Source organism: Pezoporus occidentalis, unplaced genomic scaffold, assembly GCF_034315485.1.
Source record: "Pezoporus occidentalis ecotype Australia unplaced genomic scaffold, CSIRO_AGI_Poc_V1 ctg78, whole genome shotgun sequence".
NCBI lineage: Eukaryota > Metazoa > Chordata > Aves > Psittaciformes > Psittacidae > Pezoporus > Pezoporus occidentalis.
This window is the reverse complement of record NW_026916137.1, coordinates 2,791,264-2,818,694: the sequence shown is the minus strand read 5'-3', so window position 1 is coordinate 2,818,694 and position 27,431 is coordinate 2,791,264. Positions and strand designations below refer to the sequence as shown.

Genomic DNA, 27,431 nt, shown 5'->3' with positions numbered 1-27,431 from the left:
TGGCCAAGATCTAGGCTAAGGCATCCTGACAGCTTTCAAGCCCTGCACCTCCTTCAGCTGGTCACCTGCCAGTGACACTGGCTGGACATAAAATTGCACAGACCCTGGATATATTCCTCTCTCAGAGATACCTCCTGCTTCTTGTAATGCTGGAATTGGCCTTAGGAGCTCAAATGCTCATAACAGCAGTGCCAAATGTCAAAAGCTGTGTGACTGCACAGCACAAAGAGTCACTGATCCTGGCTGCAGGGCAGGGAATGGTGTGAGCACTACAGAGAAGCACTTTGTGCAGGGAATGGGATGGGAAAATCCTTAATTACCTTCCTGGCAGAACTGCTCACACAAACGAGCTTATTTTTTTGCCCTGCCCCGTTTCTTCTGGGTGCCCTCATATGAAACCTGGCAGGAGAGTCCGGGGCTGTGGAACTGGAGCTTTTTTCCAAAGAAGGTACAAAAGACATGAGATTGTGCATAGAGCCAGAGGAGGCGGGGGTGGGGGGGAGTTGAGACAGTCATCCCCTGTTTGCCCATCTGCCCTCCACTCCATCCACCTGGAGGTGCTCGTAGGGCAGAACAGGAGGGAGAAGGGTTTGTGTGCTCATCATCCACGCTGGGTTCTGAGCATGTTCCCAGCCACAAAGCTTTGCCGTGTTCCTGCGGCTTTGAGCAGCACCGGTCTTGCCTGCAAGATCCCCGGAAAAGGGAACCCCTCTCCCTCGGCATTCACGGGATTCATAGGGCGCTTTGCACTGCCAGGGGAGCCGAGCTGAGCTCCCCACAGACACACTGCTCTCCCACCACACAACTGCTGTCTGCATCCCTCTCTGCACTATCCCCATCTTCTTTTACCGCACTCTTCATCCTTTGCGCTCCCGCCCTCCCCTTGCCCCTCTCCTGCATCTCCCTCTCTCCCTTTTATTCCCCACCTCGCTCTCTCCCCCCGCATCCCCTCCTTCCCTGTCTCTCCCGGTGTTCCCGTGCGTGGCGCCCATTGGCTGCCACCGGCCGACCCCCCCGGCAGCCGCCGCTCTGCTCCTCTCTGTCTCGCCCGGCGGACGAGCCCCGTCTCCCGCGGATGGCGGCGGGAGCGGCGGGCAGAGCCCCGCCGCCTTGAGGCTGAGGGCCCGCGCACCCCCGGCCGGAGGACAGCACGGGCGGCTGGACACCAGCGGGCATGGGAGCTGGTCCCGGCCCAACACCGGCCACGGAGGGGGAGATGGGCAGGTCCGGGAGGCAGGACTTGAGCCTCCGGTAGCGCACGGTGGGACCCTCTTCGTTCCTCGGACCGCTTTTCTCAGTTGCCTTTAAGAAAAGGGAAGGGGAAAAACCATGACACGGATTCTGTCGGGGAAGCAGAGGAAAATGTGCATCCCAGCGACACGTAAGTACCAGGCGGCTCTTTCCAGATGTCTCCCGCGGGTGTGAGTCCATGCAGAAGTTAACTCTGCAGTCCCAGAGGAGGAAACATGCCCATCCAGCCCCTCCGACCCCCCCAGCCCCGCCTGGTCCCCAACAGAGAACTCAGCCCCGAGGTGAGGCAGGGGAAGTTCTGAGCTGCAGCAGGGCAGTGGGAAACAAGGGGGACAGTCAGGGATGGGGGCAAGAGGGACTGGAGGCTGTTGGCCTCTGCGGTCCCTCCCAGATCCTGTTGCTGTTTTGTAACCAGGTCCAGGCTCAGCTTTTAGCATCCACCTCCTCCTCACTTCCAGTGCAGACATTTATTAATTTTTTTTTTTTCCTACAGAAAGTGGTGGCACTGATTTGCATCTCTGCCTTCCTCTCTGCCTTCCTCCTGCTCTGCAGATGTGTGCACCAGCTATATTCTGGCAGCACGTGTTAGGGGATCCCAAGTCACTTGCAACAGGTACTTTCCACTTGAGGGACAGCCCCAGGAAGATGCCAATACACTATCAGTCAGCCTGAGGACAAGGTTCCTCATCAATGCCTACCCATGTAGGTGTTGCCAAAGCAGTCAGTAGAGTGGATCCAACCCAGATGAGGCACTGGTGTCCAACGGGACATCAAACTAGCCAGAATGGGTGTGTAATACAGCATCTGAGTTGGTAGATGGTACTTGCCAAAGTCAGAATGGCACAAGCAGACCACGCTTGCTTAAAGTTTCACCACTGCCGCTGTCTGAGCAGGAGAACAAGTTTCTAGTAAATCAGTGCTTTGTGTTGCATGCCTTAGCATTTCTAACAGGGCCTTTGAGCCCTGAAGTTCCAAACTCAAGCTTTACTGGGTTGCTAAACCCCAGCCTGAAAAACCAGCTTTGAGGTCTGGACCCCAGGCACTTCCCCATATACTCTTCAGCCCCAGCATGAGTGTCCCCATCTGTATTTGATATTTGTAGGGCTCTGTCTCCAAATGCTTTTTTATTTTTAAGTTCTTCTGCATTCTGGAGGAACATCCAAAGGGGACCTAACTTGGTCCCCAACTTCTAGAGGATCATCTTATGAACATACCATTCTGGTCTCTGCCACTCTTTGCAGGGTTGTCTCCAGAAAATCCTCTGCCTCCTGTTTCCTCCAACAAGTGATTTGCATCACTATAACAGCATTGAAAAAAAAAAACCTCCAAAAAAATCAGAAGAAAGATCCTTGAGCTTAGAAATAGTTTCAAATCCCTTTGCACATTTGTTGCAGTCACTCACGACATGTTGTACTGCAGGACCCCAAGAGATGGGCTTCTATCAAGATAGTGTGTCACAGCCCAAGGCACCTGCAAATGAAGAAAGTCTAAACAATTCCAGTTCTTTAAAGCTCATTTAAGTATAACAGGGAACATTTATGCCGTAGCCTGTAGAGCATATAGCCTTAAGACGTATTTTCCCAACTGTGGCTTTAAGGGCCTATCAGAGGATGTTCTTTCAACATAAGATCTGATACACCTGTGGAGTCTGTTGGATTTACCTATCTGATATCCATCTGAAGTGCAGGTCTCCCCTAAGGTATACAGAAGTTGGAAGGACACTTACAAAAACAAATGAAACCTGTAGTATTAGGACATTTGTGAAGAAAGATGTGGTGGTACAGAGAATCCTATCTGGGGGAAAAGTCTCTGGAGTGTTTCTGGCCTCCTGAAAGTAGTTAATATTGGGAGTCCTTTGAGATTTCCGTTTTTCATTTACATAACAAAGGAGCTTCAGAGCCCTTTTTGTTGGGATGGGTAAAGGTGAGCTTCAGGGTCCCTGTTCTCTTCCACCAAGTCATCCTCTCTTCCAAGGAGCTAATTCAAGAAGATGATGCATAAGGTTTCCCAGGGTGTCTCTGGCCTGGAGTATATGCTGGGCTCTCTATCTCACAAATCTGGAACCTTGACAAAAGGCATGTTCTTCCCTTATGTGTCACATCTCTGCCTGCAGCTTCTCACTCAGTGTCAGCAGAGAGCTGGTGGTGAATGGAGAGCTTGTTTGTTCAAGGCTCTCCCCGAGTGAGCTGAGTGCTGTTTCCATGACAGGCAGTTGCGCACCTCAGGTTAGGAAGGCTGGGATACTGCTTTGGTGTTGCAAACAGCTGGGGCAGGCAAAGCCTCTTCCATTAGCAGTGTGTTACAGGGTGAAAGAAAACAAGAGAGAAAGAGACAAGAGAGATCTGGCATGATCCTTCTTGGGGTACCCCACATAATCCAGCTCTTCCTTTACTCCTAAACTGGTTTAACAGAAACCAGCAAGCCTTCAGCTCAGGTGCTGAGCTCAGCCTCTTGTCTTGGACTGAGAGTAGAGATGCTTTCGTTTTTGGTGGGACTAACAACCCCATGATAACCTGGCCAGTCCAAAAAGAGCTGCAGCAAGCAGGAGAGTTCTCAGTGAATAAGTGAACCAGAGCTGGAATTGCACTTTGTCACTGGATGCTCTTCCCTTGTTTTTTCCTAAGGCACCTGCCACTCATAAACAAGAGTCAGGTCACTGGTGACCCAGTATTCAAGCCATTAGCAAGAAGAGAAATTTCCCTGTCCCTAGACTAGCATGTGGCTCTTTTCCCAGAGGAATTTTCCCTAGGGGAGAGGATCCATTGACCTACATTGAGCCATGTTCCTGTTTGTCACTCCATGCCCACTCCTGTGTCTCCCAGGATTAGATGGGGTTGATAACTGTTCTACATCTTGCAGTTCCCAGTATCCACAGGCTCACCTCAACTTCCCATGCCTATCCACACCTACACTCGGTTAATGTGGTGTTTTTATCTGTGCTTTATCCGTTCAGCTGTCATGTCCCCACTATCAATGGCTTTTTTATCCTCCTTTCACTTCCAGATTGGTAACTGATCCTGCAAGGACACTGCCCTGCGCCTGTTCCCTGCTTCTGCTATGGACACTTCTGCTTTCAGCCTCCCCACGCCAGTGGTGTCCGAGGAGGGGAATGCCTCTGGCAGCTGGGCAGGCTTCACCACCCCCAACAGCTCCACCATCACCAGCCCTGGTGTAATTTTCAGTGGTGTCCTCATCCCCGTGGTCTACCTCATTGTCTGTGTGGTGGGGCTGGTTGGGAATTCTCTGGTCATTTACGTGGTCCTGCAGCACTCTGTGAGCGAGTCGGTGACCAATGTCTATATCTTGAACCTGGCCCTAGCTGATGAGCTCTTCATGCTGGGTCTGCCCTTCCTTGCTGCACAAAATGCCCTGTCCTACTGGCCATTTGGGTCTTTCATGTGCCGCCTGGTGATGGCTGTGGATGCCATCAACCAGTTCACCAGCATCTTCTGCCTGACGGTGATGAGTGTCGATCGCTACCTGGCCGTGGTCCACCCAGGGAAGTCCTCCAAATGGAGAACAGCACGGGTGGCCAAGGCTGTGAGTGCAACTGTGTGGGTCCTGTCTTCTGTAGTGGTGCTGCCTGTGGTCGTCTTCTCAGACGTTCCTTTAGGGATGAACACTTGTCACATCCAGTGGCCAGAGCCCGCTTCGGTGTGGAGAGCTGGCTTCATCGTCTACACTGCCACACTGGGCTTCTTCGGGCCACTGCTGGTGATTTGTCTCTGCTATCTTCTTATCGTAGTGAAGGTTCGTTCATCGGGCAGGCGGGTGAGAGCTCTGTCCTCCAAGCACAAGCTTTCAGAGCGCAGAGTGACCCGCATGGTGGTGGCTGTTGTGGCTGTCTTCATCCTTTGTTGGCTCCCCTTCTATGTCCTCAACATAATCAATGTTGTCTGCCCACTGCCAGAGGAGCCATCCCTCTTTGGTGTCTATTTCCTCGTGGTGGTGCTGCCGTATGCCAACAGCTGTGCCAATCCTATCATCTATGGCTTCCTCTCCTACCGCTTCAAGCAGGGCTTCCGGAGGGCCATCTTCCGGCCATCCCGCCGAGTCCAGAGCCAGGAGGTGCCAGAGTGCCCCCCCGAGAAGACTGACGATGAAGGGGAAGAGGGCGAGATCAGCAAGATCACGCAGAATGGTAATGACAGGCAGGAGCAACCTCTAAGCAGTGAGGAAGGAGAAAGCAACCAGCAAAAACCACTCCCCGAGGAGCCTGGGGGATGCGAAAAGAGCAACAAGTTGCATGTCAGTTATTTATGATGAAAGGGATGGTGCGGGGGAAAGGGACACTGGGACATGGGATCCCCTTCACCCTCTGTGCTTTTTGACCTCAAAGGCAATGGAAGACATTCATACAAAGGAATATTAAAGTCCAGGACTCTGTTTAAAGATGAAGAAGGCTCCATGAACTTCTGGAAAAAACAAGGCGTTATTCTTGGCTTTGGAAGAGACATCTGAGGTTTTTGTGGTACCAGGTAAAGGAAGGACTGAATCCAGAATCCAGAGAGAGGTGAAGAGGTGATGGGCACTCACAGTATGGAGAAAGCAAGGTCAGCCCTAAATTTCATGATCCATCCTTAGATGACCCAGTGGTGAAGGGCATCAGCTGCCATTTGATTCTGGCACCTCAAGGAAGTCCTCAAATGGCATATAGAATGAATAGGCATCCCAGGACCTTGATTATCTTCCTTATAAACATGAGAAGCAGTTTACCCTAAAAGAAAAACAGGGAGGAAAAATGTCTGCAGCAAAGACATATCAGCCAGTTGCACGTATGGCTGACCCCTTTTTAGCTCTCCAGTAAGTCTTGGGGACAACATTCCTCCTACCCATGCTGGTTGTGGCTGGAGACCACTCAAAGCTTCTTCTTCCTTTCCAGGGCTCTCATGGACTCTGGGCAGGCTGGTGAGACTTACCTGAGAGAGCAGATGGGACACTTCTTTCCGGCACCTTGCATTCTTCAGTGCTTTCCTGGTGCCTATGCACCCTGGTGGAAGGTATAACAAGAGTAGAAGACAACGAAGCATGGGCTGGAGGCAGGGTTTCCTACAAGCTGAAATGTCCTTTCCCTTTGTCTTTCCCTAAGCCTTATTGTAAATAAACAAAAAGCCTTTGGACTTCAAAGGCCAACTGGGCAGAACTAACCTGTGTGTTTAGGGGAGTGGAGTGCTATAGATATGGCTTTGGCTTTCCTAGCAATACGCAATGTCTTTGAGACGAGTTGATCTCTGTATGGAGTAATGTTTGGCTGGTACAGGAGATCAAGGCATGTATCAGTACAGGATGGGGCAGGGAGCAGAGGGAGGTTGGGGAATCTTCATTGTGTGAAAGCTATGGTTGGAGGAGTCTGGGCAATACTAGGAATGAATTAATCTTTGGGAAAAGGTAGAGTGGCTAAGAATGAATAAGAAACTATGTGTCTGCATGTGTACAAAGGTGACTGTGTGCAGGAGTATGCATACATTGCATGAGTATTGGAATGGCTGAAGAGGATTGTAGATCAAGGAGTCAGGGATAGTGGAAGGTATGAATGGGTTGGGCACTGGGGCTAATCAGTGTATGGCTGTGGGGTGTGTATAAGTGCGTACAAAGCTGCACAAGGTGGTGTGCATGTGTATAAGTGTATACAAACATGGATGTGGAAGCGTGTGTATGTCATTATGGGATGTTTAAAGGGTAGATAGTGATGTGTAGGCATGCAAGCATATGTGGAAATGTGCACATGTGAATGCTTGGGTAAGACTGTGAGAGTATGTGTGTTGCGTTGGATGAGTTGTTGCTTCTGTGCATCAGTTGTTGGTGGGAGGTTGTGGGTGGGCCTGTCTGAGTGTGCAGGCTAGAGGAGCAGTGATGTACAAGGGTGGGTGGGATGAAGGTCTCTCTCTCCACTTTGGCTTCATTCCTGCAGGCTCTGCTAAATGTCTGTCCCCACACCTTGAACTTCCCCATGAGTGTTGTTGCTAAGCTACAGCCACCAAGAAGGCTCTCATATCAGAAGAGCCTTTCATTATATCTGGGCACTTTTCTCCACAAATAATTGGAGAAATGGGAAGCAGGGACCCACCAGGAGGAGAAATGCTTTCTTGAGGTCAGGAGAAACTGAAGAAGGCAGTCAGTGGAGGGCCAGTGACAAGAGCCGGCTGATGGAAAGATGTCTCACAGGTGACTTGAGAGAAGTCATGAGATGTGAAGGGATGGCTCGTGTCAGGTGTGCTGGGACGGAAGATAAAAGCATTGGACTGGGAAGCAGAGCAAGCTGCAGCAGCTGAGGATGTTGGGAACAGAACCACTTTATGAAGAAGCAAAAGACAAGGTCACCCAAAGGTGATGTGTGAAGTGGAGGCCTGGAAGGCATCAGGGGGAATTGCAGTGCAGAGCCCCTGAGTTCAGAAAGGACCATCACAGGGTATCAGGTGATGAGACATGTCCTAGCCAAGCCAAAGAGCAGAGGAAGGGTGGAAAGGGGCTCCAAACATGACCAAGAAAAGACAGTCAGCCATGCTTTCAGCCACACTTTCAGACACTGGTACAACCATCACCTCCTTGACAGAGAAAGATTGTCCCTGTGAGTCCTCCGTCCTGAGATGTGAGTGCCAAGCTGTCCATGCCTGTAGGCTCAGCCTCAGGACCTGACCTACCAGTGATCCCACACATCTATGCCTTAGCTCATCTTACTAAGTACCCCTGAGCATGGACAGTCAGACACACCAGAGGGCAGGCTCAACTCGTGGGGAAAAGAAAGTGCTTGGTTCTCAGTTTCTATCCCCTGCTACTTCTTCACATCTCCTCCTCCTTCAATCCATGCATCAGCTGCCCACACTGTGGGCCCCAGTGAGAAAAGCAGCCAAACTATTCATGGTGAGGGATACACAGTCTGTTGGACTAAAAAAGCCTCTTCTTTTTGGGGAGCTCCCATAGCATCCACTGGAGGAGTCACAACAAATCCTAGTGGAATGAACAGCCAAAGAAAGATCCTGCCTATATATGGGGCAACAAATAGTAGGAAGATATAAAGGACTAGCTATCAAGGGGTTGGATAGACAGACAGCACAGCACTTTAAGTAGAGGGCTGTGTTGCTTCTCTTGCAGTGAGGAGCAGGGCAAGGTGAATACTGGGCACCATTGGCACAGCCATCAGTGTAGGATAGAGGAGAAATGGTAGTAGCTGGGAAGCATGTAGCACTGTTGGTGGTTGGTGACCAAGCACTGAAGAAGGCATGTGACAGTGAATGAAGACCTTGCAGGAGGCATCTCAGATGGGTGGGGGGCACATATAGGAAGGGTTTCCTTCTCCACCAAGGGGCTGCCCATCTGCCATGGGGGGGGAGTTGCCAACATGCTTAACAGAGCTGCTCTCCTTCACCACTGAATTGAGCTGAGACTTCACTTCGCACGCCTTTGCAGCTCCATCTGCTGCAAGTCACCACTCAAGAAACTCCACCAACTGGTTGGCTTCTTAAAATACCTACATCTCTGAAGAGCCCAAGCACGGGGATGTCAGCACCAAACTGGTGTGCCAAGGAGACATCATTGTGATACACGGAGTCTGAGCCCACTAGCAAGGCAGCTCTGCAGGGGAGCCTGCTGAGGAAAACCAATTGTATCCCAGGGAGACCTGCAAAAATAAGGGGTATTTAGTTTAAACAGGAGTTTAAAAGGAGAGGGTCACAAGCATCGTATTTTTCTGTCTTGTGTTTCCTCCTCCTCCCTATGCCACGTCTTATTTTTCAGTGACAAATCGGGAGAAAAAAATAAAAAGGAAATGAACCAAAAATAAGACTGGAGGAGGGAAAAGAAAAGAGTTTTTTTTGTCTGAAATTCATGAGGAGAAAATGAACACTACAAAATTTTGTAAACTGTCACCATTGATTAAAAGGTTGATTTTCATTGGAACAGATGTTTGGAATGGTGGGCAGTACCTTGCTGCCTCCTGACCCCTCCCTCTCTCTTCAGCTTTGCCTTCCTCCTCATGAATCCCCATCTTTTCCTGTGGTGATACCACCAACTGCCCTCGTCATCCCTCTCCCTCTTCTAACGATGGTTTAGTTGACTCAGGAAACTCAGAGGCCATAGGGACCCTGCTTAGGGACTGAGTGAAATTCTGGCTGTGTTGAGGGGGATTTGTCCCAGTCAGATATGGAAATGGAGTTTTCTATTCTGGGTGCAGAGGCATGGAGATAAGGGCTCCATCAAGCTCTGTGCTGCACAAAAGGTTTCATTCTCATCACGTAGAGATTGGAGCTGAGAGACTAGAAAGGGCTGCAGTGATTTCGGCAGCGTTGTGCAATGCCTCTTCCCAGCAAATGCTTGATCATAGATGGGGTGTTAGGAACGCGGAAAGCCCATTCTGCCAGCTGCTCATAGAGTTTCATATTCATGTGCCAGGATGAACAAGAGCAGATACAGAGAGGCATATGTATATGATGTGTATACATGCATACAAATGAGCGTTTAGGTGATTGCATGCATGTATCTTGGCCTAAGCATGAATGCAAGAACATGGCATATACTCCTTCATATGCAAAGTCCAGATATGGGCTCAAACTGGGAGATGGCAACTGGACCTTGCAAATGACCCCTCCACATAGACGAACCCACCATATGTGGGCACCCACGCACATTTCTGCCAGCCCAAGAGTGGCCTGGAGCAGCTTCAGACCCACTCAGAGTGAACCTTTTGCTCTGCAGTGGAGCTCTGCAGGAGAGAAACTGAGAGGGCTGAGAATGGTGACTGGAGAGGGGTTCCAGCGTGGAGAGGTGAGGATGCATTTCCAGGCTGTTAGTAACACAGCCCACACTTAATGTCATTTGAAGCTGTTGTTAGGGAGCTGCTGTATTTGTTGGCAGCAGGGAAACACAGCAGCTCAGCTCAGGCAACAGCAAACCTGTCCAGGCCATGTTCTGCTTCAACTATTTTATAGGACCATGGGCTAAGCGGGTGTGGCGAGTGGGCAGGAAGCAGTTAACCAGTTGTGGAAATAGAGTAGCCAGTAGATGAGAGGCAGGAAACACCATCGAACAGAAGCTGTTCCTGTCTCTCCTGAGGATTCAACAGAGAATGGAAATGCTTTATCTGCTCGAACGACTGGAAAATATGCAAATATTTGCTCCTGAAAACTTGGTGTTCTTTGCCTTCCCAAGCATAAAATATGCAAACGCCATGCACAAGGCAGGCGGCTTGCTCAGATCTCACACCACGTCATGCACACACACACACACACATCCCCAGCACATCAGCTGCAGCCAACTGCAGGCACGTGCCTGGGCTGCAGCATGTCCTATCCATGACAAACGGGGCCGGGTGGGAAGACGGTAGGAACGCCTTGACTCACGACCTGGGCGCGCACGGATCACTCTGTTCCTTCGGTGGGCTTCAGCTGGGGCAGTGCTGGGCGGGAGGCTGCAGAGAGGACGAAGGAGCCTGAGCCACCGGTGCCACCCGTGGGCAGGACGAGCAGCGGGCACCGAGGCAGCGCCGCGAGGGAGCCAGGAGCAGGCGCAGCGCGGCCGGCAGGGGGCAGTCGGCAGCCGCCGGGAGCCGGGATAGGGAACTGGAGTCTGTGCGGGCGGGGGACGAGGAGCCGGGAGCCGCAGCCCGCCTACTCCTCACACCCCTGCCCTTCTCCCTGTTTAATTCGGGTTTGAGGCAGGGCTGTGCCAGGCGGGGATGTCTCAACACCCCTGCACACCCCGAGGCTGAGGGAGCGTGGGGTGTTGTGGGGGTTTTCGTTGGGACCCCTCTGCCACAGCACTGTCTTCTTGCAATTCCCACATATTCGCCTGGAGATCCATGCAGAACCCTTTGTCAACCTCTCGGAGGCGTTGTAGCTACTGGAAGTCATCATATGGTTGCAGCAGAGGTATGTTGCTGTGAAATGCATCGAGCTTTTCTGCATGGGTAGAAAATGTGCACATGCCCTGTTTTGAAGATGGAGTAATGAACATGCTCGAGCTGGGTCAAATGGCCAGAGAACATGGGAGGACTCTTACCTTGTTGACTGGTTCTAGGACCATAGAATCATAGAATAGTTTGGGTTGGAAGGGGCCTTCAAAGCTCATTCTAGTCCAACTCCCTGCAATGAGCAGGGACATCTTCAACCAGACCAGGCTGCCCAGAACCACATCCAGCCTGGCCTTGAATGTCTCCAGGGATGGAGCATCCACCACCTCTCTGGGCACCCTGTGCAGTGTTTCACCACCCTCAGTATAAAAAATTTCTTCCTCGCATCCAGCTTGAATCTCTCGTCTTGTTTAAAACGATCACTTCTCATCCTATTGCAACAGGCCCTGCTAAAAGGTCTCTTCCCATCAGGATAGTGCTACCAAACAAAGGGGGGGAGCACTCTGTTTCAACTCCCTCAGTGTCAGGGTGGTTCCCTTAGTGGGAAGAACCTGTCACAGATCCAAGAGTTTCTGTGAGCTCCTAAATACTACCTTTCCCCCTCTCACCTCAAAGTGCTTGTTTCTTTGGTGAGAAAGCTCATGGGTACCTCTGAAAAAGATATTTCTTGCCCTAACCACTGCCGCCCTTCCTTAACACTCCTTGTGTGAGTTGGGATGCCCACAGAAGTGATCTGTTGGTAACTGCTCAGAGCAGGGCTAGAAGCGTGTGAAGACAGCACAGGGGTCAAAGCTCCTGGGTCTACATAGGAGTGGATGGGAGGAGGAGGCATTTAGATCCAGAAAGGCAGAATGTAGCAGGCTCGGCTGAAGGTTACTGTTAAGAACTGCCTCAACCAGGCCGCAATGTCACCAAGCTGCTGGGCCTAGATGCTCACAAGTCTCTCTGGTTGCAGTAGGCTTAGCGCTTGTAATCACATGCCGGCCTTTGGGGTGGATACCAGCAGCGTTTCTTGTCTCGGTGGTAAGAGGTGGGACACTTGAGCTGGACAAGCTACCTGTGGGGAAAGTGGCAGCCTGAGTAATGCCTCCTTAGCTGAAAGGCACATCCAACTGACGTGGCTTGTCAGCCAGCCTCTGATACCCTGTTCTGCAGCATCTGGCAAACATGCGGTGTCTCGGACAAGCTGTGGGGGCAGCAGGAAGTGGGAGACAAGCTCCTGCTTTCATGCTCAGTGCTGGAGACTGCCAAGTCTAGCAACAGCTTTGCTGCAGCAGTGAGTACAGGTGTAGGGCTCCTCCAGATGCTCCTCAGCAACGTGGCATTTCAGCAACACACAGCAGGAAAATGCAGTGGCTTTGCCAGCCCTTGATCTCTGTGTGAGACAATCCAGGCTGACAAGCAGCACACAGCAGCAATCCCTGCTGGCACGAGCATCCTTGAACTTGGCAGCCAGGGAATGTGTCATTCCCGGTTGGTCCAAGCCCTGCACGGGCAGAAGTTTAAAAGGAAATGTAGCCACGCAGCTGATATCCAACAGGCCTGCTCATCCTCAGTGACGTATAAAATATCCTAAACCAATAACTTCTTACCGTGTTGATGCTCCTGGGTAATGAGGGCTGGCTGTTACACAAGCCTTGTGCATAGCCATGGAGTCCACAGGCTGGAAAAGATTCGTCTTGTCATGGAATCACAGAATGGTTTGAGTTGGAAGGGTGACCTTTAAAGGTCATCTAGTCTTCCCAACTCCCCCCGCAGCCTGGCCAGACGTGATCAGTGATGCCGACATGGCAGAGGGCCAGCTGCTGCTACAGGGTAGCCCATGGGCACCCCAAACTACTGAACATCAAAACACACTGCCACATTTCCATGTCTCAGGTGCCCCCTTTGCACTAAAGAATGGCAAGGCAAAGGTACCTGGCAGCGGTTGGGCAGTGAATGGAGAGGAGGTGAGCGCAGAGCATCTGTTCCCAGCTCTTGCGACACGTGAGCTCTCTTTCCAAGGGTAGCAATGGCAGTAGCCAAAAGCCTGAATTTTGCTTCCAGAAGGAATCAGCTGTTGAGCTGAGCAAATTGTGTGATGCTGTGTGGGGTGGGTGGAAGGAAGGGAGGGAAGGAGGGAAAGCCAAGCCTGACACGGGCCAGAGCAGGAGGGGAGGCACTCATAAAGGCCGCTGAGGCAGGATGGGGAAGACAGTAATTACATAAGAGCACTTGGCAAGCATCTGTGTGGAGTCAGCTGGGCCCCGGCAGCCCTCCCTCCCCGCGCTGCTAGCCAGGAGCAGCTGAGGATACAGATAACCCAGCGCGGGACCCCTCCGGAGGGGACCGGAGGTAAGAGCTCCTCCGCTTCCCCTCCCGGCTTGCGGTGCTCTCGGAGAGCAGGGACAAAGGGTTGGGGAAGAGGGGAAAGGGAAAGCAGCTGGAGGGGAGAAGCATCCAGGAAGGGGAAGAGAAGGGGATGTTTTTCTGCCTCTTGGTGCGGTTGGTACCTCTGCTCCGGAGGTTCTGGGGAAGGAGGAGCAGTGAAGTGTGAATGTGTGTATGTCAGCAGGTGGATGCAAGTACGTGTGTATGTATAGCAGAGCAGGGGATCCACGTGTGCAGCAGGGAAGCTGAGCTGTACACAGGGGCTGGACAGGGAAGGAAACATCAAAGTCATTTCCTTCCTTCTGTACCTGAGGTAGAGAGGGTTGATGGGATGGAGACAGTCACTGGGGAGAGCCAGGCTGTATCCCCCTATTTAGCCTGTGTTGGGGGGGTTGCAGATAAGGGAGGAAATTCAGGAGGAGGAGGAAGCAGCTGTTTTTGAGCAGGGATTATTGCAATCCAATCTGGCCAGAGCTTCCCTGGGCTGCCTCCAAGGCCAAGTGTGTGATGAGGAAGAGGGAAGATTGTTGAGCGCACAAGGTGCCTTCAGGCTTGTTTTACACTTAGAAGTGTGGCTGGCAGAGCAGTTGGATAGCATTATCAAAACTCGTATCTTTGAGCACTCAGCCGTACAAGCCAAGACCTCCTGCAAATAGGGCTGCCCTGGCAAAACGTTGCTGGTACAGACAGTTCCTTTCAGGGGGCAGGGTGATATTACCCTGGCAAAAAGTGTCTTTAGTGGCATAACTGCTGCCCAGCTGGGCAGTGCCACCAGGGCAAGTCTTTGTTTGCTGGCTCCCTGTGGGTCCCTGTTCAGCTTAGACAAGACATTAACTACAAAGTCCTGCTCGCTGCCCACTGTGAGCTGTTCTTGCAGTCAGATGAGACAAAGGCGAAGGCCCCAGCTGATGAGGTCCTCCACAGAGAACATTTGCTTGGTTGTAAGCAGGTCAGGAGTGCAGATGGAAATGTGGGATGGAAATGAGGACATTGGCCTCCCTGCTACCTGTTCCCCTTTGGAAAAGCAGAGGAGGGCAGACATAAGGTCAAGGGCTGCAAAAGGGGATAACATAATGATTGGAAATAAGCCAGGCAGGAACACCCAAGGGAGTGAGGGACTGCAGTAGCTTTGATGGGACAGAGAGGAACTTTGCCTTCAGTGTCAGTGTCTGAGCTCTCACACACCCCAGAAAATTTATTGGCTTTCAATAGTGCTGTCAGCTGCCAAATCCCCACCAGCAGCAGGCAGGAGCAGACAACACAATGGGTCACAAAACCCAGCTTCTGTCAGCTGGCAAGGCTCCATTAGCAAGAGATATTGCCCTGGCCTTTCCCCCTCTCATTTTCCACAAGGGGAAACTGAGGCACAGGCAGACGTGTGAGACTTGCGGTGGGGCTCACTGAATGTCAGTGCTGGAGCCCAGCTAAGAACTCACGAGCACAACAGAGGATTTCTTGGTCCTCTTCCCATCCCGGCTGGGAGGCATATTCAGCCCATGTTCATTGAGCTCCAGGCTGACAAGCTGCCTGAGAATATCTCCAGGCTTCCCAGCCCCCGTTCCACCCTTCCCCCCAGCTCGCAGCACATATTTTCCCAGAGTTTTCCGCTTGCTTCTCCAGTGGTGCTGGGGTCCTGCCAAACGCCAGCCACTCTCTGGGAAGCGGGGCCTCCCATTCCCAAACCAACCAAGTGGGAGAAGGAAAACAGCAAAGAGAAGTCCAAGCACACGTAGACACACACAAAAATCCTTCCCCCTCAGAAACCTTGGAGCCTTCAACAGCTTCTCTTGGAAACTGCTGGAGGCACAGTGCTGACTTGGCACTTCTGGGCCCCGCAGGAGAGAGCTTCCTTCTGCCTCCAAGAGATAAATATGTGCATGTTCCCTAGGGTGTAAGCTTGCAAATCCAGTTTTGCTGCTGGGTAGAATCCCCCAAATCCACTTCCAACAGATTCTGCAGTGTAAGGAAAGCCATCCTGTCCATCCCTTTCTGCAGCATGCCCTTCATTCCAAGGTACTGGTGCATTCACATGGTGCTTACCCCAACAGCATAAGCACATCAGCTTGGCGCCAGGCTGGGGGCAAAGATCACGGCCAGGGTTTGCTTCAGATTCTCAGCTTTGCTGGCAGGCAGCTGGGATCTAACCAGGGAACATGACCGGGGCATGACACACGCCAGAGCGCAGGGCTTTGGGCTCTGCCCAGGGAGAGGGGATGACTAGAGAGAGAAAGGACTGATGCCTCTCCCAGTTGGCACGTAAACCTGCTAGAACATCATGCTGGGGCAAGAGGCCACAGTGACGTGCAGAAGAAACAATGCAGGAGAGAATGAAAGATGAAGTGTGGAGACCGAGTGGGGCAAGCACAGCTGGGGAGGGAGTGTGGCCAGCAAATGAAGGGCTGGGACCCATAGCCCATGGGATAACAGACTAATACAAAGGAGAGCAGATTCATGCACCATCCCACCGGAAGGAAGGCACTGATGCACCTCGCCTTGCCCATCCTGAGGTGCTCAGGGTGGGACACTGCCCTGCTGCCTGCCCACCCTTTGCACAGGGAGCCGCAATCTATGCTGCCTGCGTGGCTGACCAGAGGAAGGCTGTTGGAAGCAAGAAGGCAGAGAAAAAAGAGCAAACCAAAATACATAAAGACAAGGCACTATCTAGGAAAGAGTTAAAAGGCACCGAAACCCAAGCCGGTTTGCAATGGAGGGCGCCCAAAGCCAAGGAGGGAGAGGGAGGGAGAGGAGAGGGGAGGGAGCAGGTCCAAGCCAGCGCTCAGCAGTGCCTGTGCCAAGAGCCAGCTTTCTTAAAGCCATGGGCCGGGGGGCCGGCCCTGCAGGCAGAGGGGAGCCCTGGATCAGGGGCTGGGAAGCACCGAGGGGAGCCCTCAGCCTCCCGGGTGAGCTGCCACGCTGCAGTGGGGCGCAGGCAGAGGGAAGGGGGGCAGAGGCTGCGAGAGGGGCTTGCTCGGCTTGTTTGCGTGTCTGTCTTTCGTAAGCATATTTCTCTGCAGGCTGCCTGCTCCGCGCTTTGCTTCCCTACCCTCTGCAGAGGAGCAGCTCCCCTCCGGTCCATCCGCAAAAACCCAGCACTGCTCGCTGCTCCTGGAGGAGCCGTCATCCCCTTGGAAAGGTGCTGAGGTTTGGCTGAGAACCCAGCTGAGCCCTGGGGTCGGGAGGGATGGGATTTGGTGTGGGGAAATGGAAAGGGGCCCCTCTGAAGAGAGAGATGGGTCAGACTCCAGCTGGGACAGGGGGGTTGTTGGGTTGGACTCCCATGAAGAGTTGATACCTAGTGACTGGAGGACTGGAGAAGATTTTTATAGCCCTCCTCATACATTTAGCAGCCTACCAGAACATGCTTTTGCAAAAGGGAGGGTGTGGTTTGCCATGTCTTCTTCCTGTATCTCACCCTGGAGACTGAACCTTCTAGTGGCTCCTGTGGTTTGGCTAGTGAGGGCCAAGCCTTCTGCAAGGGCACCTAGTCTCCATTGGTCTGGGCAGAAGGACATCCTCTTGGGCCATGCGGTTATCACTTACATTGCATCCTTGAGCCTTCAGGGATTCAAGCATGTGAACTCCCTCCACAGGACCATGCCATTTTCAGCCACAGGAAGAGGATTTGTGGTGATTTCTACTCCATTGCCCGTGTCCTCCCCTTCTTACACCTCTGGCACTTCCTCATATCTTCCCAGGTCACCATGGACACAATTTACCTGCGCACACCCCTGACCCTCCTACTTCTCCCTCTTGTGCTTGGGGCACCCACTGATGAGCCCAACCTCACAGAACCAGCCTCTGGTGCTTGCAAACGCTGTTGTGACCCACTGGACTCTTCCACAGATGCCCCACGGCTCCCCCCAAGCCACCATCACTTGCCTTACCCAATGCCGGAGGTCCGTCCCTATATCAACATCACCATACTGAAGGGTAAGTGCCCATCTTGGCCCTGGGATGTCTTGTGCTGTGACCAAGAGTAGCCTGAGCAAAGGGAAGTCATTGCATCCATGCTGTGACTTCTGTGTCTCAGGATGCTGCCTGCTACTAGCTCTTCCTGCCTCCTAGCACAGGAGAGGCAGTGGCAGTCACTTGCCAAGATGGGAGGATACCTTCCTTGTTTCAGACTTCCAGAGTCCCATAGTGCCTAAGGGAAAGAGAAGTCTCTATCCAGCTGCAAAATAAGCATGTTTGGAGGGTAGGCACTGGCACCTGAGAAGGCTGTGGGAAAACCTTCTCCAGCTCCATGGATCACATGCATTTTGGAGCAGGAAGAGGGCAAAGGGAGGGAACAGCTATTTGTAAGCACCTTCAGGCTAACTGGCAGCAACCCCCGGCTCATTCCACCCTGCTTTGGATGGCTTGGCTAATGGGAAAAGGCTCCCTATTTTAGATCAGCTCCTCCCTTCAGGGCTCCCCTTTTAGCCTTTGCTGTGGGCAAAAGCTTGTTCCCAGCTGGATGCTGCTGCATTCACTTATTGTTGCTCTGTGGTTCCTCTGGGCTAGCTGGGCAGATGCTCCCCTTCCCTGCCCAGCCTAGAAATAGCTGCAGTTCATCAAGGCTCAGAACTGGGGCAGATAGAAGCCTGGGCCAGAGCAGTGTGTTGCAGGGCGACCTGCATTACCATGCAGGGAATGGAGAGGAGGAAAAGAGCAGGACACAAATCTGAGATGCTGTCACTTGTGCTGGAGGCTTCTCCCTGACTCCCATCTCTTCTCTCTATACACAAAGTGCATTCTGGTGCTGCTTTCTCTCTGTATTGATGCCTGTCCAAACCCCAGGAGAGAACTGCAGTATTAATTATACAGGATGCCCAAAGGATGCTGGTATTGTCAAAGTACCACCCCTCTAATTTGCACTGCACAATCACCAAGTCCAGCTTGCATCTTTTTCCTCTGACCCACCTCATTGTTCCTCTTGAGTCATATTCTCCCAGAGGCTTTAGCACTTCTTCCCCTTCTCCAGCCTACAGCAACAACAGTGTGCACACTACATGGGTAATTGGGCCATAGGGGAGGTGTGTAGCAAGGCAGAGTCAGTCCCTGCCTCCTGTATGCTATTGCAGCATCCTCCTGGAGATAAAGGAGTGCGGAGGGCAAAGAAGAGGTCAAAAGCCACAGTAGTACTTTGTACTGCTGGGCTCCCTCTCAGACTGAAGTATCTTAGGGACAGGTTCTCCTGTCTCCAGCAAGGCCATATCATGTGGTGAGCGGGGGGGGGGGGGTGTCATAAAAGAAGAAACCCCAGCTGCACCCAGATCTTTGTTAGCTCCTTTCCCATGAAGAACAATGATACTGTGAACCTCAGGAGTGTTCCTTTTTCTGGCATTGCCCCATTATGGAGCAATCCTCTGCCTCCACATTAGGCTTTCTCGCCACCACTTCCACCTCTCCCTATGGTATCACACAGGAGTTGTGTCCTCTGCTTTCTCTTGCAGGAGAAAAGGGAGATCGGGGAGAGCCTGGGATGCCAGGGAAATGGGGCAAAGAAGGACCACGAGGTGAGAGGGGAGCCCAGGGCCAGAAAGGCAGTAAAGGACAGATGGGCATAGCAGGAGATCCCTGCAAGCATCAGTATGCTGCATTCTCTGTTGGTCGCAAGAAAGCGCTGCACAGCAGCGAGGGCTACCAGGTCTTGATCTTCGACACTGTCTTCGTCAACCTCTACAGCCACTTTGACATGTTCAATGGCAAATTCTACTGCTATGTAGGTGGACTTTACTATTTCAGCCTCAACGTCCACACCTGGAACTTCAAGGAGACCTACATGCACATCATGCACAATGAAGAAGAGGCAGTCATCTTGTATGCCCAGCCCAGTGACCGCAGCATCATGCAGAGCCAGAGCCTCATGCTAGAGCTTCAGGAAAATGATGAGATCTGGGTGAGGCTCTACAAGCGGGAGCGGGAGAATGCCATTTACAGTGATGATGTTGATGTGTACATCACCTTCAATGGGTACCTGGTCAAGCCCAGCATTGAGTAACTGCCTCTCCTCCTCCTTGGGGCCTCTTTGGCCTTTTCCTTCTTCCTCTCTCTCTCTCTCTCTCATTACTGCCCGCAACCACTGCAAATCACTTAGAAACGGGCCTTTCAAGTCTCAGGCACTGAGTGTGAAATTTGCCGCACTGGCTCCCGCCTCACGCTCTCTTGTAGTCAGGCCTGTATCTGTCCACTTACAGTGTGACACTACCATCTCTTGCCCCCTCCCTCATGACCCCAGCTTTGGTTATTGGCTTCTTCTAAATCTGCCAGTGAGCTGTGTCTGGCATTCTGGGTCCTAGAGCAGGAGGAAAGCTATGGTGCTGCTCTTGGGGATGCATCCCTCCTTGGAGCTTTATACACAAAAGGCTGCTGTAGAAAGGGCTAGAAAGTCCCCACTGCCGGGTTCATCCTGGCTTCTCTCCATCCTAACTAGACAGGCCAGTTTTGCAGCCTGCAACACAGCTTTAATGTCACCTCTCACACCTATAGACTGGAGCATGGACTGGGTTCTGCTGACCTCCTGTAGCACAAGGAAGATGTGGGACTGGTGAGAGATGGTACTGTCTTTCTAAAAAGGGGACTGATGGCCTTCTGAAGTATGGCATTGGCTTTCCTTAGACACCCTGCTGGGTCACAGTGTCCAGGCTGGCTGTAAAATCTGGGCCTGGTGGGATTGTACTCCTCTGTGACAGCTCTGGCTCTTTGGAGAGATGAAGGGTCAGACACTCAGCCAGATGCTTCAGAGGCATCTGCATTGAGTCAGTATAGTCCACCACTCTATTTCCACTAGGGATCATAAGTACAGAACAAAAGAGACAACCCTACCATACTTCCCTTCTAAACCTCCCGTGGGGTGCTATTCGCTCTCAATTCCCCAGCTGTGGGAAGCTAGTCCAGACAATGAACTTGAATCTTGTCTTTGGCAGATGTGCCCCCATGGCCTTCTACTGGTATCACCAGTCACCCCGAGGTTTGCCGGTGCCTCCTGCATGCTATTACAGTGTCCTCCTGAAGGTGGTTCTCCCACACTGGTATTGAGGGACCGTTGTTTCAGAGCTTGAGCTGGAGGCTGTAGGGGTAATCACTGTTAAATCAGTTCCACAGCTGGTCAGGTTGGCACTTCTTTGCCTCTGTGATGGAAAAGAGATAGAGGTGAGACTACAGCACCTCACCCCCAGGGTGAAAAAGCTTCCCTGCCATTTGGTCTGTGCCCTTTACTGGCAACCTCATCAGAGCAACTGAGAAAAGCATGTGGCTAAAACAAACTTTCCCTCTTTTCATCAGGTTGTAAATATCACAGTAGGAAAGGAATGTCAGCGGTAGGTTTTTCTAGTACCATTTTTACTGGTCTCACATCCCTCTGGGATTGCTGTTATCCTGGGAGGAGCAGGTGAGGCTGACTCAGCACTTTGGGAAACCTATATCCACGCTTTGTGGTGCTCCGTAAACATCAATGCCGAGGGTTGTCTCTTTTTTGAGTCTCAATACAGGACAAGCAGGAGAAACTATTTCTCCACTGCCCACCACTGCTAATGAAGTCTTTTGACTCATCTAGCTTCTGCAGTCTCATGATTAGCTGTAATCTGTGCCTGGGACTTCCAGAGCTCTCCCATAGGAGATACGCATTGTTTTACAGGACCAGGTCCAGTACACTCAGCCCAGGCTGGCAAAGGCAGAAGTACCCAGGCTAAATGTTAAAAATGAACTTGAGAAAATTTCCGGACGTTTTCTCTCTTACCCTCCCTGCTTTGCTAAGGAAGCTGTATAGACTGGAATGAATTTCAGGCACTTTCTGCCCTGGATCCTCCCCACCACTGTCACTTGAGGCAGTAGGTATAACAGCAAGGTTTCACTGAGGCAAAGCTGGGTTTTTCCCAGGAAAACATGTGATGATGGGATCATGGGAATGAAAGGAGGCTGTGAGTTTCTTCCCCTCCCTTAGTAGGTCAAGCACGTGGAATTGCTCAGAGGCAGGATTTCAGGCCATAGCATGCCTGAAAGCAGCATGCTGGAGGAGATGCTCAGGTCCAAATCCCTTTTTCTCTTCCTCAACTGGCTGCAAACCCAGGTATTGTCTATTTACAGAGTATAGTGCCCCTGTGTCTCCCTGGAGAGAAAAAAGCCTCTCTAAGACACAATATCTCCAGAAACAAGCTTCCTTCTTCCTCCTTTTCTCTTTGGTGTTTGAATGCCAGTGACAGGTCTCATAAGCAGCCAGATAGTGCCTGCTGCACATGAGAGAGGAGGGCAGGGGGACCAAAGGGTGTGTTTAACAGGCTTCTTGGTGCTAAACAAGATGGCAAACCCTTGGTGCTAAATCAGATTTCAGGAGTATTGGGTGCTTTCTGGAAGGTGTAGTAGGCTGAGTTGTAATGTACTGTGGAATTAATGGTGCTTTATGTTACAAAACCAAACAAACTCCAAGAACTTTTGTATATATTTTTTTTTCAGTGATATTAAACTTTTTTTGCTGTTTGTTTTGCACTTACATCTGTTTTTTCCTCCCAGCCTATTCCTTCTATCTCTGGTTATCACCAAACAGTGTGATGGAAAAGACAGTGACCTGAAAGAGATACGTACAAAGTCTAACTCAGTTCTGAAACTTCCCATGGCAATCCTTGGCAATATTCTGTTTACTTTGTGGAGAACCATTACCCTAAAGATATTTAGGGTAATTTCCTCTTTGCTGGGAAAACTTTAAACAAATTCAAGGAAGGATTCTTTGGAAATTACCAAAAAAAAAACAGGACAATACAATGGTTTATAGGATTAGGGTTCAAAAAATTAATTATACTGAGGAAGACTTGGCTAATGCTGGGGTTCCCTTAAGGGGTATCGGACTCTTGTGACATTTTCACCACATCCTTCTATCAAGAACTTTGTATGTGTGAGTGCTTTCTGTTTTCCCTGTGGTGTTTCTCTTTTATTTGGGGTTTGAACTGAGGAGACTCCCGCTGAAGTGGAGAAGTGGACAAGAAAACAAGCGGAGAAGCCCATATAGGACCTTCTGTTTTGAGTTTAAATCATCTTCACATAGCTTCTCCTGTGGTTTGACATGTACCAGATGCTTTGTTTGGCAAGGGGTGGAAAACATAATTAGTCCAGAGCTAGGGCTATATATATCAAGTAAATGCAATACTCGTCAGGTCAGAGCTCAGCCTTCTTCACAGTTTTTGTTTACTTCTGAGAAAACAGGTAGAAATGTGTCTTCAGGAAGTGCAGGGGTTGTGCTTGTGCACGTCCCTGGCCCCTTGAGGTGAGATGCTGGTAGATTGGATGTGACTTTATCATACTTACAAAAGGTGAGGAAGGAGGGAGGAGAGGCAACATGTAGCCAGACCTTCTAGAAAAGACTTCTATGATTCACTCTTTCAAGCTACCCACTTTGAGAAAAAAGCACCACCTGAAAAGCTTCTTCAGCCAAATCCTTTGGGGCTAAGATGCGCAGTAACAGGTGGGGTCTGTAACCAGGGCCACCAATCACACTATGAATGCCTACCAGGGAATTGCTGTAGGTCAGGCTCAGGTAAGGCAAGGTGGACTCTGCAATGGTGTAGAAGGAGCAAGGGGTCAGACCTGCCCTGCTGCCCTGCCAGTGGGTGCAGCCATGCCCTGAAAGCCATGAGATCTCCATTCACCCAGGTCCGGTCTGTTTTCCATGCAATGGTGCTGCCCTGTGGTATGTGAGCCTGGGGCTGGTGACAGTCAGGACCTCTCTCATGGGCTGAGAGCAGGAAGCATGACCTGGCATGGGCAGATACAGCTCTGCTCCTGGGGCCATTCCTCTCTTTTACCCTGCCAGGGTGAAGCTCTGCTGCAAAGGACTCTGTGGCCATGTCTCAGGCTTGTTGAAGGTATCTGCCAAAGGGATGGCCCTTTAAACTGGTTTCCTGCCGGTTTGTGGTCTTGCAGGTATGAAAGGAGGGGGGAGAGTTGGAGAGAGGAGGTAAAGGGCAGGATATGGTGCTATCTCTGGGGAAGAAAGCACATGTCAAGTCCAGCTCAGGAGAAGCTGAAGGCCCTGCAATAGCTCCTTGCCATGTAATAGCTGTGGAAAATGGGAAGAGAGAAGCAGGGCAAGAAGAGGAGACCTTTGACTTTGCTGGGGGCACTTAGATAAGCACTGCACCCAAAGGACCAGGGAGGGCAGGGGCTCAGCACAGCTGGACCTAGCTCTGTATCTCCCTTGACTCTCTGTCACAAGTGGGGAAGCCATGGGAAAAGTCTCTGGCAGCACCTTGAGCATCATGATGGTGCAGAGTCTGCCCCACATCAGGCATTTGTGCATCATTCAGGTGGCCACCAGACTGAAACACATCACGTTTCCTCTCTGCTCCAGCCTGCTGTCGCTTCTCCCCTCCCAGACCACCCGGACAACCTGCTTCACTCACACTTCAGCCTTGTTTATCTCACAGAGTCTGTGGAGGGAGAAAGGGGTGATACAACGTCCAAGCCAGCATCGTCCAGTGCTGCAAGCAGAGCCCCTGCCTCCCTCCATGCAGTGCATCGCAGCCAGATGCCAGCAGTGGGTTGGTCCTGCCCCAGATCTCCTGTTTTTCTCACCTTCCCTTTCCCATTGCTGGCTGGGAGCTGCTGCTGGGCCCAAAGGGCTGGATGTGAACCGTGCCTGTGGCTGCGTGGGTGATGGGGCAGAGCTGCATTGCTGAGGTCAGTCGTTCTACTGCCTCACATGGCATGGCCCACCTCTGACCAGTGGTGAAATGAGCTCTTGCTTAGCCATGGTGGGCTTCAGAGGGCAGCTCAGTGTGCGCCCTGCTGTGACACCCACACGTGTACCCATGCACATACGAGCCCCATATGGACATCTCTCACCTTCCTGCCAATGGAAACTGTTGCCCTTTGCAAGCCTGGCTCGCTCTGAAGATGCTATCAGGAGGTGGGTAGAGGGGGGCTGATGCTCCAGGATTCTTTGGTACACGCGCTGCTCCGTCACCTCCTGACGTGCCTCCCCCTTGTCCCACAAGCCCTCTGTGATCTCTCTCCATGGAGTTGTATCACAGTGACTGCTAGGGCAGAAGGTTTAAGTCAAAGGCTTCTGACAGTTTATCAACCCACAGACCATCCTGTCGCTTGAGTTCATGTCACTTAACTCACAAATAACCAGGGCATTATTGCAAAATCTCACACTTTTCCCAAGAACTCTTGGGTTGGGTAAGCTAGGGAGCAGGGGGGTCCCCATCCACCTGGGAAGGCTGGGAATCCAGCTGTGGGTGAGTGGGAGCTGTGAGACTGGGCTGTTTCTTGATTCATTTAACCTACTCGCATCCATGCCTTCGAGATGCTGACCTGCATTCACCTGAAAGCTCCTGAGGTGCCTTGTCTGCCAGGGAGCCCAGACAATGCAAGCTGGAGAGCACCTCTGAGGCGGGAAGTGTGACCAAGCCTCACTGGATGCTACTGAGGACAGTTGCAATGCTCTGAAGTAGCCAGAGGAAGTGAATGACCACGGTGAGGAAGAAGAGCAGGTCTCCTGTCTGACACACATCCTGCAGGCTTCATCTTCACTGTTCTGGTCCCTGCTCCTGACTACCTCCAGGTGTTTGGCACAACATGTCCTAGAGCAAGATGTGGGCAAAGCATCTTCCATGGGGTGCCTGAGGCTCACTGAATTCTCTTGTTTGCCCCACACATACTTTTCTGGGCTCACGGTATTCTCCATTACAGAGATGGTTTTATTTTTGTCCCCATACAAAGTCTTCAGAAGACTTACACAGGCTTTTACAGTTGCACCATGTTTCAGCCTTGGTCCCACAAGGCTTTGAAATGTTCTTTGTGTTTCTAAATTTCATTTGTTCAAAATATGCCAGAGTCTGAAGCACACCCCTGACCCTGGGACAAGCTTGCTTCTCACCCTTTACCCCAGCCCCGCCAACTGTGGAGGCAGAACAGCTATGCTGCCATCGCGATGGCTAGACCAGGCAGCGGTGCCTTGGCTCAGCCCCTGACCATCTTGTTCTTCAAGGTGGCAACCTGAGCTCTGGGGAAACGGATAGAGGATTAATGTGTTGCCTTCTCTTTGCTGCAGGGCTGTTCTGGGCTTGTTTTTCCACTCCTCCCTTTTACATTCCTGTGCCAGCCCTCCACTGCAATGCACGGAGAGGGAGACCTCTCAGTGCAAAGTGCAGGGGAAGTGGTGGGAGGGTCAGATGAGGACTGAGGAGGGCGAGAGGAAAAGGTCAGTGACGCAAGCCCGAAGCGCTGGCTCTCAGCTGAGCCGCACTGCTGTTTGTCCGGGGTGTGCTGTTTCTACCCTGCAACCACTCGCACATCTGGGACCACAACTCCTTCCACTACCCACGCTCTTCCTCCCCCCGCACAGGGGCTGAGGTACGGGAGGGGGGAGAGATCCTGCACCAGGCTGCCAGCATCCCTTCCAAGACCAAAGGGGAAAAAAGAACCCCAAGCAATCCTTTTCAGCAGCCGCTGGACACTGAGCATCTCTGATGAAGGAACCTGCTGCCTGTGAAATGGGTGTGAAGAGCAGGAAGAAAGGGGGGATCCTTTCTGGGGAAATGTACTGACACCCTCATCCTTAAAACATGAAAGCAATAGCACAAGTTTCCCCTTAGAGTTAAGGTCCCACCTGGGGAGACCATGGCTGAGGGAAGGGACCCTGGTACCTGCGGACGTGTGTTGTCCTTGGGCTGGCTCCAGGGTAAGCATTTGAATGGAGCCAAGTGCTTGACCCCCTCTGTGTTACCCCACTGTGTACGTGCATGTTTGTGTTTGTGCTCACGGATGTGTGCACAGGTGCAGGCAGAGGCCATGCCCCTTCCACCGCAGCCTGCTCCAGACCATAGGGCACAACACCTTGCCCAAGATAGCCCTCCTAGCCCCACGCTGGCTGCGACAGATGCAATTGTGCTTTTGAGCTGCAAGGAGAGGGAGGATGAAATGATGAACTGCTTCAATGCTCTGTGCCTTTTCCTGCTTCTCATGTGGGAGGTACTGGAGTAACAGGAAATGGTGATATTCTAAAGGGCATTCCCCTCTTGTCCATGCGTGCCACTGAGAGGAACAGAAGAGGAGGAATGTGACACACTGGTTTTGTCTTTCTCTCAAGGAATCAAATCCTATTTCCCCTAAGATCTCCTCATCCCATGTCCCAAATACAGGCAAAGTCAATGGGTGATGAGATGTGGTGAGATGTGGCTTGGGCTTTGTGTTACAGCAACAAAACTGGAATGTATTACATGTAAAGGCCTTTGTGTCACATCTCTCAAGGAGCACCTTTAGGGTACTCAGAGACCAGAAGTGTGGAAAATCGTAATTTCCACACTGCTTGTTTTTTCTCCCAGTGGTGGTCTTGCAGCGTTCACCAGGAGCTGGATTGCCACTAACAAACAGTCGTTCCTATTCCAGCCCCGCAGCCAGAAAACGGGCTTTCAGTTCCACGCAGCCATACCCAAAAGCCTCATCAGGCTGTAGAGCCACTGTGCTATGGGCAGTTCACCTCAGAGAAAGGAAAAGTGCCCAGAGGAACAAGCCCACAGATGAAACCCTGAGGGATGAGTAGCCCTTTGGGCTGACCTGTTTCACAAGGCAGTACAATGCTTGGGGGAGTGAAGTGTCCTCAAGTCTTTTGGTCAGGTTGTGGACTTGGACTTCACCATTCTCTTCCATTCCTTCCATACAGGCACACTGGTTATGGCTGTTCCTTATCATATCTTCTGCCTCCCAAGGTGGTGAAGAGAGAATCAAGGGATCCTATGGAACAATATTAGAGGGGCAGATGGAAAGCCTGGATCCGGGAAACCACAGAGGAAGGGAAAGAATGGCTTTCCTGACTGAGCCTGAGCACCAAGCTGTGGGGAGACAGGCAGCTACCTCTAAACAAGTAATTTCTGTTCAGGCATTTTAATGACATGAAAGGTAATAACTGCCATAGTCACCAACCAGTGACTCCAGAACAGCTTAAGGAGGAGCAGGGGGCTGGCCTTTGGATAAGCATGACATCATTTTA

At 51.6% G+C, this 27,431-nt stretch overlaps 2 protein-coding genes across 3 annotated transcripts; both read left to right on the top strand.

The window, feature by feature from the left end:
- The first annotated feature begins 518 nt into the window (after positions 1-518).
- On the top strand, positions 519-7,608 carry SSTR3 (somatostatin receptor 3). The gene is made up of 2 exons (XM_062602623.1): positions 519-1,381; positions 4,255-7,608. The coding sequence occupies exon 2, from the start codon at positions 4,309-4,311 to the stop codon at positions 5,512-5,514; it is 1,206 nt and encodes a 401-aa protein (XP_062458607.1). The 5' UTR covers positions 519-1,381; positions 4,255-4,308; the 3' UTR covers positions 5,515-7,608.
- A 5,631-nt stretch (positions 7,609-13,239) lies between these two features.
- Positions 13,240-22,427, top strand: C1QTNF6 (C1q and TNF related 6). Of its 2 annotated transcripts, XM_062602625.1 has the most exons (4): positions 13,280-13,429; positions 16,480-16,598; positions 17,161-17,395; positions 18,901-22,427. In XM_062602625.1, the coding sequence occupies exons 3-4, from the start codon at positions 17,167-17,169 to the stop codon at positions 19,446-19,448; spliced, it is 777 nt and encodes a 258-aa protein (XP_062458609.1). In that variant the 5' UTR covers positions 13,280-13,429; positions 16,480-16,598; positions 17,161-17,166; the 3' UTR covers positions 19,449-22,427. The 2 variants fall into 2 exon arrangements, with proteins under 2 accessions (XP_062458608.1, XP_062458609.1); XM_062602624.1 differs by lacking the exon at positions 16,480-16,598 and having other exon boundaries at positions 13,240-13,429.
- Positions 22,428-27,431: the final 5,004 nt, after the last annotated feature.

Bases quoted from the DNA above. Each gene is read 5' to 3' on its own strand.
- SSTR3 (XM_062602623.1), top strand. From the start codon at position 4,309: ATGGACACTTCTGCTTTCAGCCTCCCCACGCCAGTGGTGTCCGAGGAG.
- C1QTNF6 (XM_062602624.1), top strand. From the start codon at position 17,167: ATGGACACAATTTACCTGCGCACACCCCTGACCCTCCTACTTCTCCCT. The intron at 17,396-18,900 runs GTAAGTGCCCAT...TTTCTCTTGCAG, and splicing joins CAACATCACCATACTGAAGG to GAGAAAAGGGAGATCGGGGA.